Raw genomic sequence first — 17,451 nt, 5'->3', positions numbered from 1 at the left:
TTCCTCTCCTGCAACGCCTGTCATTTCAGCCACATGTGGCAGGAAGAGAAATCAGGCGAGACAAATGGCTGTTCCTTTGGTCCGCTCATTCGTCTAATGACAGGTGTGGCTGTCCTCCATAATTAGCCATCAAGAAGAGATCCTCTTCACCCTCCTCTGAAAAGCCGTTAGCGGCCTCTGTCTAACTTCATTAAGCCTTTGACAGTTCGCCGTGTACACATCTGTTTTTCGTTTGCTGGTTTGATTTGAAGAATGAAATGGGAGGTGGAATCAGAGGAGAGTGGCCGCACATTTATTCAGGCTCACGACTGAGAGCAGAGTCTACCTGGTTGCTCATCAAAAGCCGTGTCTCAAATGCATCATGACGCTGTTTTCAGAAACACCAGCTTTTCCGTGTGGAAATCCCATTCCTTGCACATACCTGAGTCGGAGGTGCACATTGGTGTGCTTTACCTACGTGCTAAAAGAACGTCACCTTTAAGCGAAACCCCAGCATTCAGCAGTGCAGCATAGTGGTCTGTGTGTCCCAGGCTGTGACTGAAGAGACACAGTTTCAAATCTCTCCCGTAGCCACAAGGCTCACCTTGGGACCGGTTCCTCTCAACTGATCGTAATGTGAAAAATGAGGCAGGTAAAGAACCACATATGCTGCCTGGAGCACCTTGGAGGACAGCAAAATATAAATAATTTCAAAGTTATAATTGTTATTTATTAAATTTGTATACTTCCCTATACCCTATCTATCTATCTATCTATCTATCTATCTATCTATCTATCATCTATCTATCTATCCATCTATCTATCCATCTATCTATCTATTTTACTCCACAAATTGGGTGGCTCCCAATAGAATATTAAAAACACGATCAATACATCAAACATTAAAAACTCCCCTAAACAGGGCTGCCTTCAGATGTCTTCCAAAAGTCAAGCAGTTGTTTATTTCCTTGACATCTGGTGGGAGGGCGTTCCACAGGGCGGGTGCCACTACCGAGAAGGCCCTCTGCCTGGTTCCCTGTAACCTCACTTCTTGCAGTGAGGGAACCAGCAGAAGACCCTCAGAGCTGGACCTCAGTGTCCGGGCTGAATGATGGGGGAGGAGATGCTCCTTCAGGTATAATGGGCCAGGGCCGTTTGGAGCTCCCCCCCCCCCCCAGCCATTGCTCACTAGGATTTTTTCCCCTCTACTTTCAATTAAGAATAATAAAAAAACAGCCAGGAAGCTCTAGGAAGGGAACATAGAACAATACAAATACTGGAATTATAGGAATTGCTCATCTGAAAGCCCCCCTCCCTTCTCCATTAGAATGGATTGGCTAAAATTAGTACAAAACCCTTAGATATCTTTTTTTTCAATTCAAAATCTAACATAAGCCTGTTACATAGATTACCTAAATTAAAATATACATAATCACTCTAGGCTTCCTTTTGCTATATGTAAATACAACACAGTTAGAAATTTTATATTATAAATAATATTATAGATTCCCACATGCCCCTCACTCCCCTTCACCCATGTGTGATCTCACTATTTTACTTCTTCCATCTGGTTGTGTTGTTATTGTTTAATAATTATTCAATTAATTCTATTGTTCTTTTCTTGCTTACCCCTGCATGTTTTACCCATTATCTATTAATATTTCCATTCCAGAACAATATATTTTCATGTATTCCTTCACACCATCCCACTCTTTGATTATTCTCTGGTTTGAGTGGCCTCTAATAATTGCCGTCAATTTTGCCATTTCTACAAACTCGCAGTTTGTGTTGCCATTCTAATAATGATGGTATTTTCTCCCCCTTCCAATTCTTTGTGATCAGTATTCTGGCCGCTGCAGTTGCGTAAAGGAATACTGTTTAGAGCTTCAAAGGTCAGCACCAACACTTTGAATTCCGCTCGGAAACATAGATCTCAGGGTGGTTCACAACAGAAAACCACAATATTAAAAAAAGAGAGAAAAGACATAATAAAAATAAGAACAAAAACCAGTAATCCCCCCTCCAACAACACTTTAAAAGGGCATCAGCCAAAGGCCTGGTTGAAGAAGAGGAATGTTATCATCTGGTGCCTAAAGGTGTACAGTGGTACCTTGGGTTACAGACACTTCAGGTTACAGACGCTTCAGGTTACAGACTCCGCTAACCTAGAAGTAGTACCTTGAGTTTGAGAACAGAAATTGTGCTCTGGTGGCACGGTGGCAGCAGGAGGCCCCATTAGCTAAACTGGTACCTCAGGTTAAGAACAGTTTCAAGTTAAGAACGGACCTCCAGAACGAATTAAGTTTTTTAAAAAATTATTATTAGTTTTTTAACATATCATTTTCAACAATACTTAAACGCACTTTAATATCTTATACCGTGTTTTTTTTTACTTCCATCAATCACATCTGAAAATTTCCAATCTATTCACTTAATATACATTTCTTACTTTCACTACAGTGGTACCTCTGGATGTGAATGGGATCCGTTCCAGAGCCTTGCTCGCATACTGAAGCGAATGCAACCCGTGTCTGCGCCTGCGCGGGTCATGATTCGCCGCTTCCGCACATGCGTGTGACATCATTTTGAGCATCTGTGCATGCGCAAGCAGCAAAACCCGGAAGTAACGCGTTCTGTTACTTCCGGGTTGCTGTGGAGCGCAACCTGAAAACGCTCAACCTGAAGATACTTCAGCCTGAGGTATGACTGTATTACATTTAAATCTCATAACTAATATCTCTCAGAACGAATTACCGTATTTTTCACTCTATAAGATGCACCAGACCACAAGACGCACCTAGTTTTTGGAGGAGGAAAACAAGAAAAGAAAATATTCTGAATCTCAGAAGCCAGAACAGCAAGAGGGATCGCTGCGCAGTGAAAGCAGCAATCCCTCTTGCTGTTCTGGCTTCTGGGATAGCTGCTCAGCCTGCATTCGCTCCAGAAGACGCACACACATTTCCCCTTACTTTTTAGGAGGGAAAAAGGGAGTCTTATAGAGCAAAAAATACGGTAAGTTCTTAACCTGAGGTACCACTGTATAATAGAGGCGCCAGCCGAATCTCCCTGGGGAAAGCATTCCACAAACTTCTCCCTCTGACTACTCATTGTGGTCCCACCGCCACTCCCCGGGCTCTGAGACTTCTTCCTGTGTGGGGGATCCCTAGCTGGCTCCTGCCACCGTTCCTCTGCACCCAACCGGTCCACGACCCATTATGCTGAGCAGCAGCGGATAACCTGTACATCCCAGCAGCAGATAACCTGTAGCAAACTCTTGCGCCTGTCACTTCCCCGACATCTTTTTCATCGCCGACTTCCAAAAACAAAGCAGCTGGATTTTTTTGAGCAATCTCCACTTGATGGTCGGAAGCAATTCCAGAGTTATTACGGAGATAATGAAGTGGAACAATTTATTAGTCTATCATCACTAAACAAATGGGTTCCCAGTCATATTAAAGCCTTAATGGAGTGTTCCGAGGTTAACCATCTCGCAAAGCCCCCGTAGGCGCTTCTCTATGTGGGGTGGGGCCGTGAAATAAATAAACAAGCGAGCAAGATGGCTCCTATAGGCTTGCGAGCTTCATCCTCGGACAAGCCAGACCATACCTGGTAGATGTAATGAGGGTTTATCGCAGCGGCGGCGAACAGCGCAATCAAATTGCAGATTAATTTCCCTTCTTTTCTCTGTTGAGGGATGATTGCTTTAATTAGACAGAGCCCCATGAAAGCCGTTTCCCTCTCCCATATTAATTCTGGGCTAGCCGGAGGCAGTTCTGCACCACACGGCTCCGTGGAGCGTCGGCCCTCACTGCTGCAAGCGGGCAGCCAGCCTCGCAACTGTGGAGAGCAGAGTGGTTTTTGCTAGGCCTGACAAACTTAAGAACTAACTTTGCTAGCGCAGGGCGAGGACCATAGCTGTCAACTTACAGATTTGAAAATAAGGGACCAGCAGCCTCAAAAATAAGGGATCAGCAGCCAAAAGAATGGATCAACAATTACTTTGATAAAGTACATTTTGTTGTGTGCAAATGGCTTTAGATACCTATTAGGTCCATAAATTACCATATAGCATATATTCAACACAAAAAACAGCAACAATTTGTTGTTGACAAAGGACAGCTGGACATAGAAAGGGCCCCATTACCTTCAGTAGCTTATTTAAGGGACATCATCAATAAGGGACAGCAACGGGACATGGCGCTGGGATAAGGGACTGTCCCGCCAAATAAGGGGCGATTGACACCTATGGTGAGGACCCATCGAGCCCGGCGTGCTGTTCTCACAACAGCCAACCAGATGCTACTTTGAAGCAGCCTGTCAGCGGGACCTGAGAGCAACAGTGCTCTCTGCACTTGAAATTCCCAGGAAGCAGGATTCAATTCTCTCCTGGACCTGGGAAACAGAGGAGCGGGAGAGGTGCTGGCAGCAGCAGGAGGAAGTATGGAAGCCCTTGGTGTGAAGACACCAGCCTGACCTCGCTTCACCTCTTCCTGCCCTGTTCTTCACTCTAATTCTGCAGCTTCTCCTGCCTCTGACTCTCGTCACCTGGCTGATACAGGTTTCCCCAGTCAGAACCCCACTTCTCCCAGTGTCCACTCATCCAGCCACCAGTTCTCAGCTTATGCCAGAGGTCAGCAAACTTTTTCAGCAGGGGGCCAGTCCACTGTCCCTCAGACCTTGTGGGGAGCCGGACTGTATTTTGAAAAATAATAATGAATGAATTTGTATGCCCCACAAATAACCCAGAGATGCATTTTAAATAAAAGCACACATTTTACTCATGTAAAAACACCAGGCAGACACCACAAATAACCCAGAGATGCATTTTAAATACAGTGGTACCTCGGGTTACAGACGCTTCAGGTTACAGACTCTGCTAACCCAGAATAAGTACCTCGGGTTAAGAACTTTGCTTCAGGATGAGAACAGAAATCACATGGTGATGGCGCGGTGGCAATGGGAGGCCCCATTAGCTAAAGTGGTACCTCAGGTTAAGAACAGTTTCAGGTTAAGAACGGACCTCCAGAACAAATTAAGTTCTTAACCCGAGGTACAACTGTAAAAGCACACATTCTACTCAAGCAGGCCTCACAAATAATCCAGAGGTGCATTTTAAATAAAAGGGCACATTCTACTCATGTAAAAACACGCTGATTCCTGGTTCGTCCATGGGCCGGATTTAGAAGGCGATTGGGCCAGATCTGGTCCCCGGGCCTTAGGTTACCTACCCATGGCTTATGCTCACCACCCTTGGGTATAGACTGCCTGCCTTTCATCCTTATTACTGAGCTGCAGCTCCTTCCCTTTCTTCCTTCTCAAATGTTCCCCAAATCAGCTGTCTTCCTTCCCAGGCAAGGGGTGACTAGGGGTGAGCAAACCTGTCAATGTTGGTTCTTCGTCCTTCCATGCTTAGATTCCATTCTCCACATCCGTTTGCATGTTCTTCTTTTAAAGAAAACATCCTTGTGGAAGTGCGTTGACTTGTTAATGCAACTTTCTCCTCATCTACACGTTTTTTGATAGGTTATGTTCCTACCCTCCAACATTTCTCCGATGAAAATAGGGATGTCCCATTCCATAAGGATAATTTTACTATTTATACCTCACACGTCTTACTGAGTTGCCCCAGCCGCTCTGGGCAGCTTCCAACATACGGTATATAAAAACATAATAAAACATTAACCTTTTTTTTAAAAAAACCTTCCATATACAGGATTTCCTTCAGATGTCTTGGGGGTCGGATAACTCCATACCCTTCAAAAATACTCCAGTGAAAATAGGGAGATCCTAAGGAAAAGTGGGACATTCTGGGATCTAAATCAGGGACGTCCCTGGAAAATAGGGGCACTTGGAGGGTTTCAGGGAACTGCCATCAGCTCAGAGGCGAGAGGTGGAAGAGCAGTTGGGTTACAGGGAACCTCCGAAGATCGTGAGAAGCAGCTCTTCCTCCGGCGAGGAGGGAAGCCCCTCCTCCAGTGGGGAAGGGATGCAGGGATCAGAAGATGCAAGAGAGAGCCGCAACAACGAGCCTGAGCAAAGCGGGGGGTGGGGGAGGGAGGCAGGTCCCCCTTTGCCCACTGCGCAGTTGGTTTACACGCAGAGAGGGCAGGCATAGGATGGGGGTCATAAGACTGCTATGCTGGGTGTTATGTACTGAAGTTCTCATTCTGGGCCAGCAGGGGGATACTGTAGATAGTTATGCAAATAAGGGATCGAAAGTGACGTTCCGTGATTGGATAGTTTTAGAAAATTGTTACAGTTACATTGTACTGGAGCTCTATATAAGCAGGCTGACTGAACCCTTCAGTTCAGTTCTGTCCTGGCCTGTGAATAAACAAGAGCTGTTTGAAGAATCGCTGTGTCATCTGATATGTTCACCCACAACTTAACACTGGGGAAAGTTTAAGCACCGCCCACTCCCAAATTCTGCTAGTGACTGAGCAGACATGGAATTGAGACGTTCTGCACTGTGAATCTTTTGCACAAATAAAGCCTTGAAAAGACCCGTGGGGGTCTTGCCTGTTCGCCGGCACACATAACAGAGTGTCTGTATGTTGCCTAGCAAACATTTATTTTTATTTTTGCAAGTGACTTCCCTGTATGCAATGCATTTCTATCACCACCAATATATGAAATTTGAAACACGTTTCCCCCTAGTCTGTGCATTTTTGTACGTATTACTTGGCCAGAGAAGGGCACCCCAAAATTCAAAGGTGTTGCGGCTATCAAAGGGAGCTTTGGTCTGCGTATTGTCCTGGGAAGTGCAAATGAAGCAGGATGAGCTTTAAAGGCAAAACAGGCCCACATTTCCTCTCCATTCCAAGATGTTCCTGACATTTGGGGCCACAAGCCCCGTGAGCCAACAGAGGTGCCTGCCCTGAACCCTCCTCCTCACCTCCGCCACTTCTGCTTCTGAAGGAGAGGACTGTCTTATTGGAGAGGTTCTCCTCTCAGCCCCTCGGCTATGGGCAGCTGTCCCCAGCCCTCCATTGTGCTGCTTAATGGACTGGTGAAGCCGGCCGTGATAACCTGGATGATTTTCATGCATGACAGAGAAAAGGAAAATAATCCCCACGGGCTCTGGGTGTAACATTGGCACAAGGGCTTTTCTTTTCAGCTTCTGACTCTGCTGCGGTTCTTTCTGCTCAGATGGTAGGAGTCAGCTGCCTCTGCGGTCCTTTAAGAAAAAACCATTTGCCCACTATCTAAGAGGAGGGGAAAAAAACTAGGTTAAGGCTTTTCAAAAGCGGAAGGAAAAAGGGAGGGTAGGAATCACAAATCTGCCTGGTTGCATTCCCCGTCCCTTCCCACAAACCTCAGCCCTTTGCAGCTTCAACCTGATTATACATTAAAAACATCACATTCCAGGTGCTCTCTTTTTGCAACCTCTGTTTTTTAAAAAAGATTCCTTGGAAGGAGACAAACTACATGCTTTTATTATATCACAGTCCGCTTTGCAGCAGGCATTCCCTTGCGCCGATTAGCTCTTATATATTCCATGCCCCGCCAAAAATTAGATTTATTTATAAACCACTCATGCGTCGCAATGCAATCATCCGGGTTATGATGATATAAGACGTGGCTGGGGGCCATTTTATGTGGGTGCCTGGACCGTGAAAAGTGTTAAGTCGTTGCCTGGTTATGCCTGCAGGGGGCAGCAGTTTCCCTACAGCAAGGGGGGGAGGCAGACCTCGGATCACGACTCTAAATGGCGTATCCCCCCCTTTAGCGCAGTTATGTAATGTTCGTGTATAAGAGCATTTGTGTACCACCATCTCATGCGAGAGGTCAAGGTTGCGTTCAACAATATATACAAATATAATAAATTGGGTTCTCAGCGGTAGGCTCTCAGCCTAAGTCAGATGCCTTTATAGTTTAATTAGTTGACTTTTTCTTAAAACAGATCCCTGGTATCAAAATTTATCTGCAGCTCAGAACATAGCAGTTTCCTAAAATTGGGGGTGGATCTTCACTACATCTAAATAAGTCAGAAATTAAATTGTTATAACAAAAGGGAAAAAAACCTCTATGGAAAATTGTATAGAATTTTTTTACTCTCCAGCGCCATCTGGTGTTGCATGTTTATAATGCATTCAAAAACACTGTTGTTTTTTTTTTTACTAATGTAGCTGAGTCCTAAGTTGCAATAACCATATTCCCAGTGGGTGGGGGAAATGTAGAATTGCACCAGTTTGACCAGAATGAGGGAAAGAAGAATGTGGTTTTGCTGGGGGTGGGCATGTGATCGCTCTGAACACCTATAGCTGACGCTAGAATCCAGCTGATCAAACCCAAAGATGTAGTTTGGTTGTGCCAGTTCTGATAAACACAGGGCGTATGTACCCCCTACACACCTGTGCCAGGGATTGCTTCCATTGGCAGGTGTTTGCCTCAAATTGCTGCTTTTAAGGACATGGGCACAGACCTGGCCTAAGAAAATTTGGCACCTGAGGCGAACCACAAAATTGTGCCTCCCCCACCAGGTGATTGAAGATCTATATTGGGAACACTGGTAAGAAGAAACCAGCAGTGCTTATTTCTGTTTTCCGTTCTGTCCTTTATTTGTCTCATGCAACACTGTTTCTGTTCTGCCGCAGCCTGTCTTCTGCCCCCCAAAATAAATGTCTCAGTGTACGCTGTGACAGCATTATGTACCTTATGTAATTTACACAAAAAATTACCGTACTTTCCCATGTATAAGACTATATTTTTTTCATTCAAAAATCATGCTCAAAATTTGGGGTAGTCTTATACATGGGTAGTGGCATTGTGGGGACGTGGGATTGGTTGCTGATCTGAGTCGGAGATTGTTATTGGTGGCTGTGGCAAGGGCTGGTGTTGATTGGCTGTCATTCTGGCAATTGGGCGGGCGATTTGCTGCTTTTGTCAGCGAGGGGACAGAGGATAGTTTGGTTTGCTCAACAACTATGGGCGATCCTTCCCCCCAAAAACTCAACAACTTTGGGGGATCTCCCCCCCTTTCTTAATTTTGAGTCCCCCCAAATAGGGGGCGTGTTATACATGGGAGCGTGTTATACATGGAAAAATACACGGTACATTGTCATCATGCTATTCTACCTCATGCATTTCTACCTCACACAAATGGGGACAGGAAGCAATGAGTTATATATTGTTTGTGGGTTGAAATGTATCTGTTCATTTCTATATTGTAAGTCATTTTGAGTCACCTTGAGAAAAAGGTGACCAATAAACTTTATTATTATTATTATTATTATTATTATTATTAATAATAATAATAATAATAATTTGTAATGTTTGCTGCACTGAGAAATGACCCAGAGACACCTCTTCTCTTTTAAATCACTCCGTTCTTCTCTTCTAACTGGGAAAACTCTATTTTCTTTTGAAGTACATTTTAGCTATTTGCTCAGATCATGCGCATGTGTGTTACACACACAGATATCCATGCAGACAAACGAACGGGGCAAGTCCAGAGATCCAGATGCTGATCTTCAGCCTCTGGGAACGAAGGTGCCAAGTCCCAAGGTCACAAATGATTAATCTCAACCTATGAACCTCGAAAGCATCAAAGCTTCCTAATCGGCGCCTCATGCCGTACTTCAAAAGCCGAACATGCTATGCAGCCCGTGCAAAATAATGAACTGAACCTTCCCAACCTGATTCTCTGGGTGGCAATTAAAACACTCTGCAGATGAGATCTTTTAACCTCTGCAGGGCCCTGTGGAATTATGATGTTCACAATTTTCTGCGCTGTTTTCTGTCGTCTGTGGAGGGCACGGGGCTGTGTATATTTGAGCACAGCATTTCCACTGATTTCGGGTCTTCAAAGAGCTTTAGTGCTGCTAACAGGTCGACCAGACAATTGTAGTATTAATTACAAGTCGTTTGGAGACCTTAAGAAATATCAATAAATAATGGTATAGATTAAAAAGGTAAAGGTACCCCTGCCCGTACAGACCAGTCGTGTCCGACTCTAGGGTTGTGCGCCCATCTCACTTAAGAGCCCGGGGGCCAGCGCTGTCCGAGGACACTTCTGGGTCACGTGGCCAGTGTGACGAAGCTGCTCTGGCGATCCTGCACCAGAACAGCGCACGGAAATGCCGTTTACCTTCCCGCCGGAGCGGTACCTATTTATCTACTTGCACTTTGATGTGCTTTCGAACTGCTAGGTTGGCAGGAGCAGGGACCGAGCAAGGGGAGCTCACCCCGCCGCGGGGATTCGAACCGCCGACCATGCGATCGGAAAGTAAGTCCTAGGCGCTGAGGTTTTACCCACAGTGCCACCCGCGTCCCTAATAGTATAGATTATTTGGGAACAAATTGTTATACAATTGTACACACACATGTGGGGTGTATGGGGAGAGAAATGCACTCTGCACCAAGCTCATAATATTCTCACAACCGAGTGAAACCGAGGCTACGTTTAGCCCTTAAAGGTAAAGATAAAGGGACCCCTGACTGTTAAGTCCAGTCACGGATGACTCTGGGGTTGTGGCGCTCATCTCGCTTTACTGGCCGAGGGACACACACACACACACACACACACACACACACACACAGCAGTGGGTATGGGGCTCACTGGCTTGTTTGTTGTTGTTTTTTTTGTTAACACAGCTGATTTTTATTGATTTAAAAACTTTGCAATGATTTTTGGTTCTTGCCAATAACCGAGTAGCATAAAAATTATAGCAGGGATCAAACACTGGAGAGAAATCACAAAAATAATAGGCTTAATAACATCTTTTTTCTTCAGAATTGACAGGTAAATCTCAGTCTAACTGGAGCTCAGACAAAGGGAGTAGCGGAACTTCCATTATTGTTAGCAGGCAGGTCTGGTTCTGGAGTCGGGTGGCCTAACAGTGAGGGGGCTTGCAATTAAAGCCACGTAAAAAATTACCTACATGGAGCATCGAATTAGAACATTTGATGTTTCTCAACCCTCTCCCTGGAGGAAAAAAGATTCAGTTACATTAAAAGGCAGTCATGGCTCCCCACCCCCCACCCCAGTGTTGGGAGCAATAGCCCCCAGCAGCCCATGTAGATGCTAGAAGGTTTATAAGAAGTGGGTGCTGAGAGAAATGGGGAGGAACAATCTCTATTCAACTACAAAAGCCCTAACAGCATCCACCAGGCTTTGGCCAACATCATTCACAAGAAAGCATCACACCATTCCTTCAGGCAGCCATAACAGTCTCTGGATTGCTTGGCATTGGCACCGCACGTGTCCTTCAACCACTCGCGGAAGAGGTCCTCGTCCTTCTTCAGGACTAAGAACTGTCCCAGAACCACGTATGCCTTGTCAAAGCCTTTGTCTTCCAGCTTCCTGCCAAGTACATCTCCAATGCCAGCTAAAGTACCAACAGACTTGTCCCCCATGGGCTCAGCCACGAAGTCCCGATGCTTCTGACTGGTGGTCATGTTGCCTGCAGCTCTGCCTGCTCTCTCGCCTCAACCGTCGCTCCCGGGCTCCCCTGGGTACCACTTCCCGGGCTCACTGGCTTGTGTTTTATTGTTGTTGCTTTTATTATGGACTTTGTGTTTTTATATTGTATTTTTATGTTGTAATCCGCCCGGAGATCTACTGACGAAGGGAGGCGTACCAATTTAATAAATCATCATCTCGCTCATACCACTCCCCCAAACTCTGTCGTCAACTCTGGCTTTTTCTGTCAAGGGATGTCCCCACACACATTTGCTGTCTCGCACTGAACCCCTTCACCCACCCCCCATCACCTTACCAGGAAACTACAGTGGTACCTCGGGTTACATACGCTTCAGGTTACATACGGTTCAGGTTACAGATTCCACTAACTCAGAAATAGTACCTCAGGTTAAGAACTTTGCCTCAGGATGAGAACAGAAATCGTGCTCCGGCGGCGCGGCGGCAGCGGGAGGCCCCATTAGCTAAAGTGGTGTTTCAGGTTAAGAACAGTTTCAGGTTAAGAACGGATCTCCGGAACGAATTAAGTACTTAACCCGAGGTACCACTGTGGCTTGGCCATTTCCCGGAATTAGAAGGCTTGGTTAGATTGTAACACTTGCTGGATCCAGGGATTAGAGGCAGACAAACACACAATTTGCAAAGGCAGGTCAGGGAGGGCTGGTGGGCCTGAGGAGATGAGATGTGTCCTGGGTTCCAAGCGCTGGGCAGAAAACCCTGGAAGGCTGTATGTGGTCCTCCACCCCTATTGGAAAAGAACCAGATGTAAGTTGGGTCAGACTAGATGAACTTTGGGTCCCTTCCCAACTCTACTTTCCATCTCTACAATTCTGTGAACACCAGCACCAGAAGCAGGAAAAGACAGTTGGAAATTGGCATGCCGCTTTCGGCCGAAGAACACTAGTTAGGTAAACCTGAGGGCCTGCCAGTCTGAAGCAAACTCTCCGCTCCCGTATAAACAGGCTGTGAACTGACCATTCACGCTGGTGGGACCTTTCTGCTCTGAGATTTAGCCTTAGGTCAAGACAAGCCTTTCTCTCCAGCCCTAGAACCTTATCTGCCACTGCTCGTTTTGTAAACTTCAGCAGGCGGGTGATGTGGCAATAATTTATTCTGCTGCGCTATTTATGTTTCGTGTCAGAAGGGCTGCTTTTCGCGGGAGACAGTCTCGCTTTTGTGTCAAATGGCTCCCAGAAAAAAAGGCTTGTTTATTAGCCGAAATACAATATTGCCATTATGTCCTCTCTGGCATCGGAGTGGCAACTGGGCCTCAGAGCCAACTTCATATGTTGGCTGAGGAACTGAGGTCATGTGTGAACCGGGCAACGTTATAACGCCTTCCCAAATGTACTGCTTGCACCTCAGCTTCCCTCCGTCTGGCACAACTCTGCAACTTGTGGACATCCAATGAAGGCGAACGTTGGAAGATTCAGGAAAGATGAAAAGGGAGTTCTTCAATCGGCACCTCTCCCACTACACTTCAGTGATGGCTGAAGTGTAGGTGGGTTCCCACTAGGCAAGATATAGTGATAACAGCAGGCATAGGCAAACTCGGCCCTCCAGATGTTTTGGGACTACAACTCCCATCATCCCTAGCTAACAGGACCAGTGGTCAGGGATGATGGGAGTTGTAGTCCCAAAACATCTGGAGGGCCGAGTTTGCCTATGCCTATACCTGGATAACAGCAAGAACCTTTATTAAACTAACAGAACTGGACAACAGGGGCAAAGCAACTGCTTATATACATTTCTGAAGGCCCGGGCCACTCCCACTCCCAACATGACTGGCTGTCTAAACTTCCAAGCTGCGAATCATGACTCAGAGTAGAAGGGCCAGTGGCAGAGGCCCAAATCCTGAAATGTCCTGTGATTGGATATCATGTATCGAATCAGAACACAGGGGCTCAGAATCCTTAGTCCAGGCTCAAGCTCAGGCCAACACAGACCACTGAATACATAACAATGGCCACCATCTTGGATGACTTTGAAAGAGGATTAGACAAATTAACGGAGGATCAACGGCTATCAATGCACCTAGTCACAATAGCTATGTTCTGTCTCCATTATTGGAGGCAGCATGCTTCTGAATTGTGGTTGATGGAAACCACAGGAAATGGTGGTTCTCACAGTGGCCAACCAGATACGCAGGGGAAGCCCACATTTTAATGTATTTTTAATCTTCAATGTAATTTTAATGTATTTTTAATCTTTGTTGGAAGCAACCCAGAGTGGCTGGGGAAACCCAGCCAGATAGGCGGGGTACAAATAATAAATTATTGTTATTATTGTTATTATTATTAGCAGCACCTGAGCACAATTGCACTCCCACTTCCTGTGCCCTTTTTAAACCTGGACTGAAAGGCTCATCTAATTCGACAGCCGTTATATCAGAGACATTCAATGAGGTGCCCTCCATAAACTTCCACCTTCCCTGACCGCTCTGTACTGATGGGTGCTGGAGTCGAACAACATCTAGGGGTCTGTGAGTTCCTGGCCTTCAGCCTTAGGAACATTGCACCTTCTAGCCCACAGTTCTCCATGGCCTCTCAGGGGGTTCCTTTCCCATCACCTGCTCCCCAAATCTTGGGGATGCCAGACTTTGAACTTGTGGCCTTCTGGATGTGAAACATGTGCCCCGCAACCGCCTCTTCTTTCTGAGCCAATAGAAACCCTCCTTTCCAGACCCCAGGCTGGTGGAGAGGGCAAAGGCATTCTGAACAGGCTTAGCATCCTTCTCCGCTTCCTAAATTCCAGGAGAGAACCCTGATGGGCACAGCATCCTTCACACGGGGCAATTTGTGGAGGCAATGACGAAAGGCACAGGTGTGGGAGCACAACTGCATTATGAGCAGAGGACAATGGCAAAAGGGACATGACCTGTGCTGTAGACACCACCTGCTCCATTCCTCTGTAACTCCCCCCGCCTCCACCTTCCCGGCAAGGTCACATTCTGCGTCTTCGTTCCGGTGATCTATTGCGTCTCTGAGTTGCCCCGGGTGATGGACAGCTCCCTGTCCCTTCAACGGGCTTCTCGGTGGATGGCTGCCGATTATGGCTCAGCGCCTCCTTCTCCGAGGGAGAATGCGTGCCCCACAGATCTGCCGCAGCTGGGGGACAGGGATGGATGGCATCACAGATCGGCTCAGACGGCCCTTGGCACCGGCACTGTGCCGCGGCTTCCAGTTGGAAGGGCACTAAAAAGCCCGCATTGTACCCACGGAGGAAGTCGGAGCTGCCAGGTGTCCCAGATCATCCTGGCCTACTGACTTGGCTCTGGTGGTTTGGGGGCTTTTTTCTCCCCCAGGACAAAATGCAAGGAGTGAGGGTTTTTTAACTAGTCGAGACCTGATGTACTTTCAGAGCCACGCAGTCCTCTGCCTCATTTCATACTGGTGGGAATGAGGAAGGAAAGGGGCTGGCAGAGAGAGAGAAGGAGGAAAAGAGGGAGAAGCGATATAAGATTCCTTACCTTGTGTGGGGGGGTTGCCAAACTGGGCTTTTTGGCCCTGGGTGAAATAAAGTCTAGCTTTACCCCTGCCCAAGGACATTGCCCTCTCCAGAAAACTAAAATAAAAATTCTGTCAACCTTGCCTTACAGCAGCAGATCACTCCCTACAGTCGTACCTTGGTTTTTGAACAGAATGCGTTCCGGAAGTCTGTTCGATTTCTGAAACAATCAGAAACCATGGTGTGGCTTCTGATTGGCTGCAGGAGCATCTGAGGCAAAGTTCGCAAACCAGAACACCTACTTCTGGGTTTGCGACATTCAAGTTCCAAGTTGTTTGTGAACGAAGCTGTTCGAAAACTGAGGTACGACTGTATTTGACCACAGGGGCGCTCTTGCAATCTCTCTCTCTTTTTCTCATGATTTTTATTAAAGTTTTTCACAATGCAATAAGATAACAGCTACAAAAAAACCCAAACAGAAGAAGTAAAATTCAGAGTCCTCTGCTAAAGGCCATTCTCAGCCTCCACCACCCAGAGAAGGGAGCAGCCCCTCCTGGCTCTCACCTGGAATCCTTCCTTTCTCCTCCCAGCCTCTTACCCTGGGAGTCCGACATTTTCCTGTCTCCCACTCAGGGTCCTTCATCCACCATCTACTACCCTCAGGAGTACAGTGTTACCTCGGGTTACAGACACTTCAAATTACAGGCGCTTCAAGTTACAGACTCCGCTAACCCAGAAATAGTACCTATTAAAAATAATAGCTGAACTTGGGCTGTACGCTGAGTAAAACTTGGTTGGCAACGACCCATTGCTATTTCCCACATGCAATCAATTAATTAATGGCTCGATCAATTCAGGGACTCGTATGATTAAATCAATCAAATTGTAGAAGTTAATTGGCTTACAGCACTAAGTTATGCCCTTTTAGAAGATCCTGAGGATGCTGGATGTAAATTTAACACACATTGGCAGGACTCAGAGATTCTACTAAAACCAGACCACACAAGCTATATGGCCCACCCTGATCCATAGGACCTTACAATGCTATTTCATCAGTAATACACACAGTTCATTATATAGCATGCTGATATCTATGAATCATTTAAGTCTGTATGAATAATTCATTTTAGTTTCAAAAAAGAAGGGGAGGGGCCCCGGCTGGTTAAAGGTGAATGGCTCTTTAGGGGCATCCCAAATTATATTCAAAACCCAGAAGTGAAAAGTGGGAGGGACCAAAGAGGAAATGTCCACCTTTGTCATGCAGGCTATGTGCAAAATGATCATAGAATTGTGGAGTTGGCAGGGAGGGTCCTCTAGTCCAATGCTCTACAATGCAGGAATCTTTTGCAGGGCTCAAACCAACAGTCCTGAGATTGAGAGTCTCATGGTCTACCAACTGAGCTATCCCAGGAAGTATTGCAATAAGAATAAACAAAGGCTTATCCAACAGGTGAAAACAATTAAACAGAGGAACGGTTAGTATTTCGCAGGAGAGATTCCAAGGCGTATCAGATCTCGAGGCTTGCGCAATTCAAGTGGATCAAAGTGCGCCGATCCAGTTTGGAAAAGAACTGTTCTCTACGAAGGGAATGAAGCACTTTGATTGATAAAAGGGTATATAGTTCCTGCTATACACTAACGGCAAATTCAGTTTGGTCGGCATCAAGATAGCATCACTTGTGTGAAAGAGGAAAGTATCGGCAGGCTTGAGCAGATCCGAAGTTGACAAAAGCACCATTTTGCAATGGGGGGAAAAATTAAGGAGGGGGAGAATCCCAAAATCAATCTAATCAGGACCGACGTGGCAACAAAATGCTTACTGCCTATTGTGGGGAGGAATGAGAAAACCAGAAAACCAGGGAGGAGGAAGAATGGAATGGGAAATCCTGAGAAATGACCTGGCTAGCTGGCTGGAATCCTGACCAGGAGCAGTCTACGCTGCAACATTTTGTTGTAGGGTCACAGATGAAGAACCTACGGTGTAGAATTCCTCTAGATAAAGATGATCAGACCAACAACGAGGTCTTCATCGTGCTGTCAAGATTTCTCTAGAGTCCGTTGGATCTTCAGAGTTCTTTTCAAATTTTGGGCAGACAGCACAAGTCAATGACTCTCATTTCAGCCTCAATTTTATTTTATCTGACTTCCCAGAACCCTCAAAGGCTTGGACATATATTTGCCCGTAAGAGTAAACCTGTGTACCTGCTGGATGGAAACGAGACTCCATTGCCTGGAACTGTTTGAGGGCAAGGATGTGTGCAGGATGAATATGTTCATTAAACTGTCAAGGTATAATGCTGGATTTTACAGCTTGAGTAACCAGTCCAGTGGCTGCAGCACGCTGTCAGTTACAGGCCTGCCTTTGCTTAATTAATGGTAAGGATAGATTGATTGGGCTGCCTTGAGCCAGACGAAGAAAGAGGATGGCAAGGAGAAAGTTTATTCAAGTGAAGCAGGAAGTGGAGTGAGACCTGTCTCTGCCCCACCCTGACCCAGACCATTCTGTCCTGCAGCTGTGAATCCAAAAGATCTGAACTCACAGTTGCAAAGGTGCAGTAGAATCTCCTTCCGTTGTAAGGATGGACTGAAACAATGAGAAGGAA

At 46.1% G+C, this 17,451-nt stretch overlaps 1 protein-coding gene and 1 long non-coding RNA gene across 2 annotated transcripts in view; both read right to left on the bottom strand.

Annotated features, from left to right (window-relative positions):
* Window positions 1-6,548: 6,548 nt before the first annotated feature.
* Window positions 6,549-17,451, bottom strand: part of LOC309358026 — a 33,251-nt gene continuing 22,348 nt past the window's right edge. Inside the window, exon 4 of the long non-coding RNA XR_014163281.1 lies at window positions 6,549-7,184. This is a non-coding gene — a long non-coding RNA (uncharacterized lncRNA). The remainder of the gene's footprint in view (window positions 7,185-17,451) is intronic.
* Window positions 10,621-11,453, bottom strand: LOC309357489 (barrier-to-autointegration factor). Its single transcript, XM_081889652.1, has one exon. The coding sequence runs from the start codon at window positions 11,377-11,379 to the stop codon at window positions 11,110-11,112; it is 270 nt and encodes an 89-aa protein (XP_081745778.1). The 5' UTR covers window positions 11,380-11,453; the 3' UTR covers window positions 10,621-11,109.

Source organism: Podarcis melisellensis (assembly GCF_964234715.1).
Source record: "Podarcis melisellensis genome assembly, chromosome: 15".
Classification (NCBI taxonomy): domain Eukaryota; kingdom Metazoa; phylum Chordata; class Lepidosauria; order Squamata; family Lacertidae; genus Podarcis; species Podarcis melisellensis.
The sequence above is the reverse complement of the archived record's forward strand: the minus strand, read 5'-3'. Positions and strand labels throughout refer to the sequence as shown.

Coding starts and splice junctions, on each gene's coding strand:
- LOC309357489 (XM_081889652.1), bottom strand. CDS start 11,379: ATGACCACCAGTCAGAAGCATCGGGACTTCGTGGCTGAGCCCATGGGG.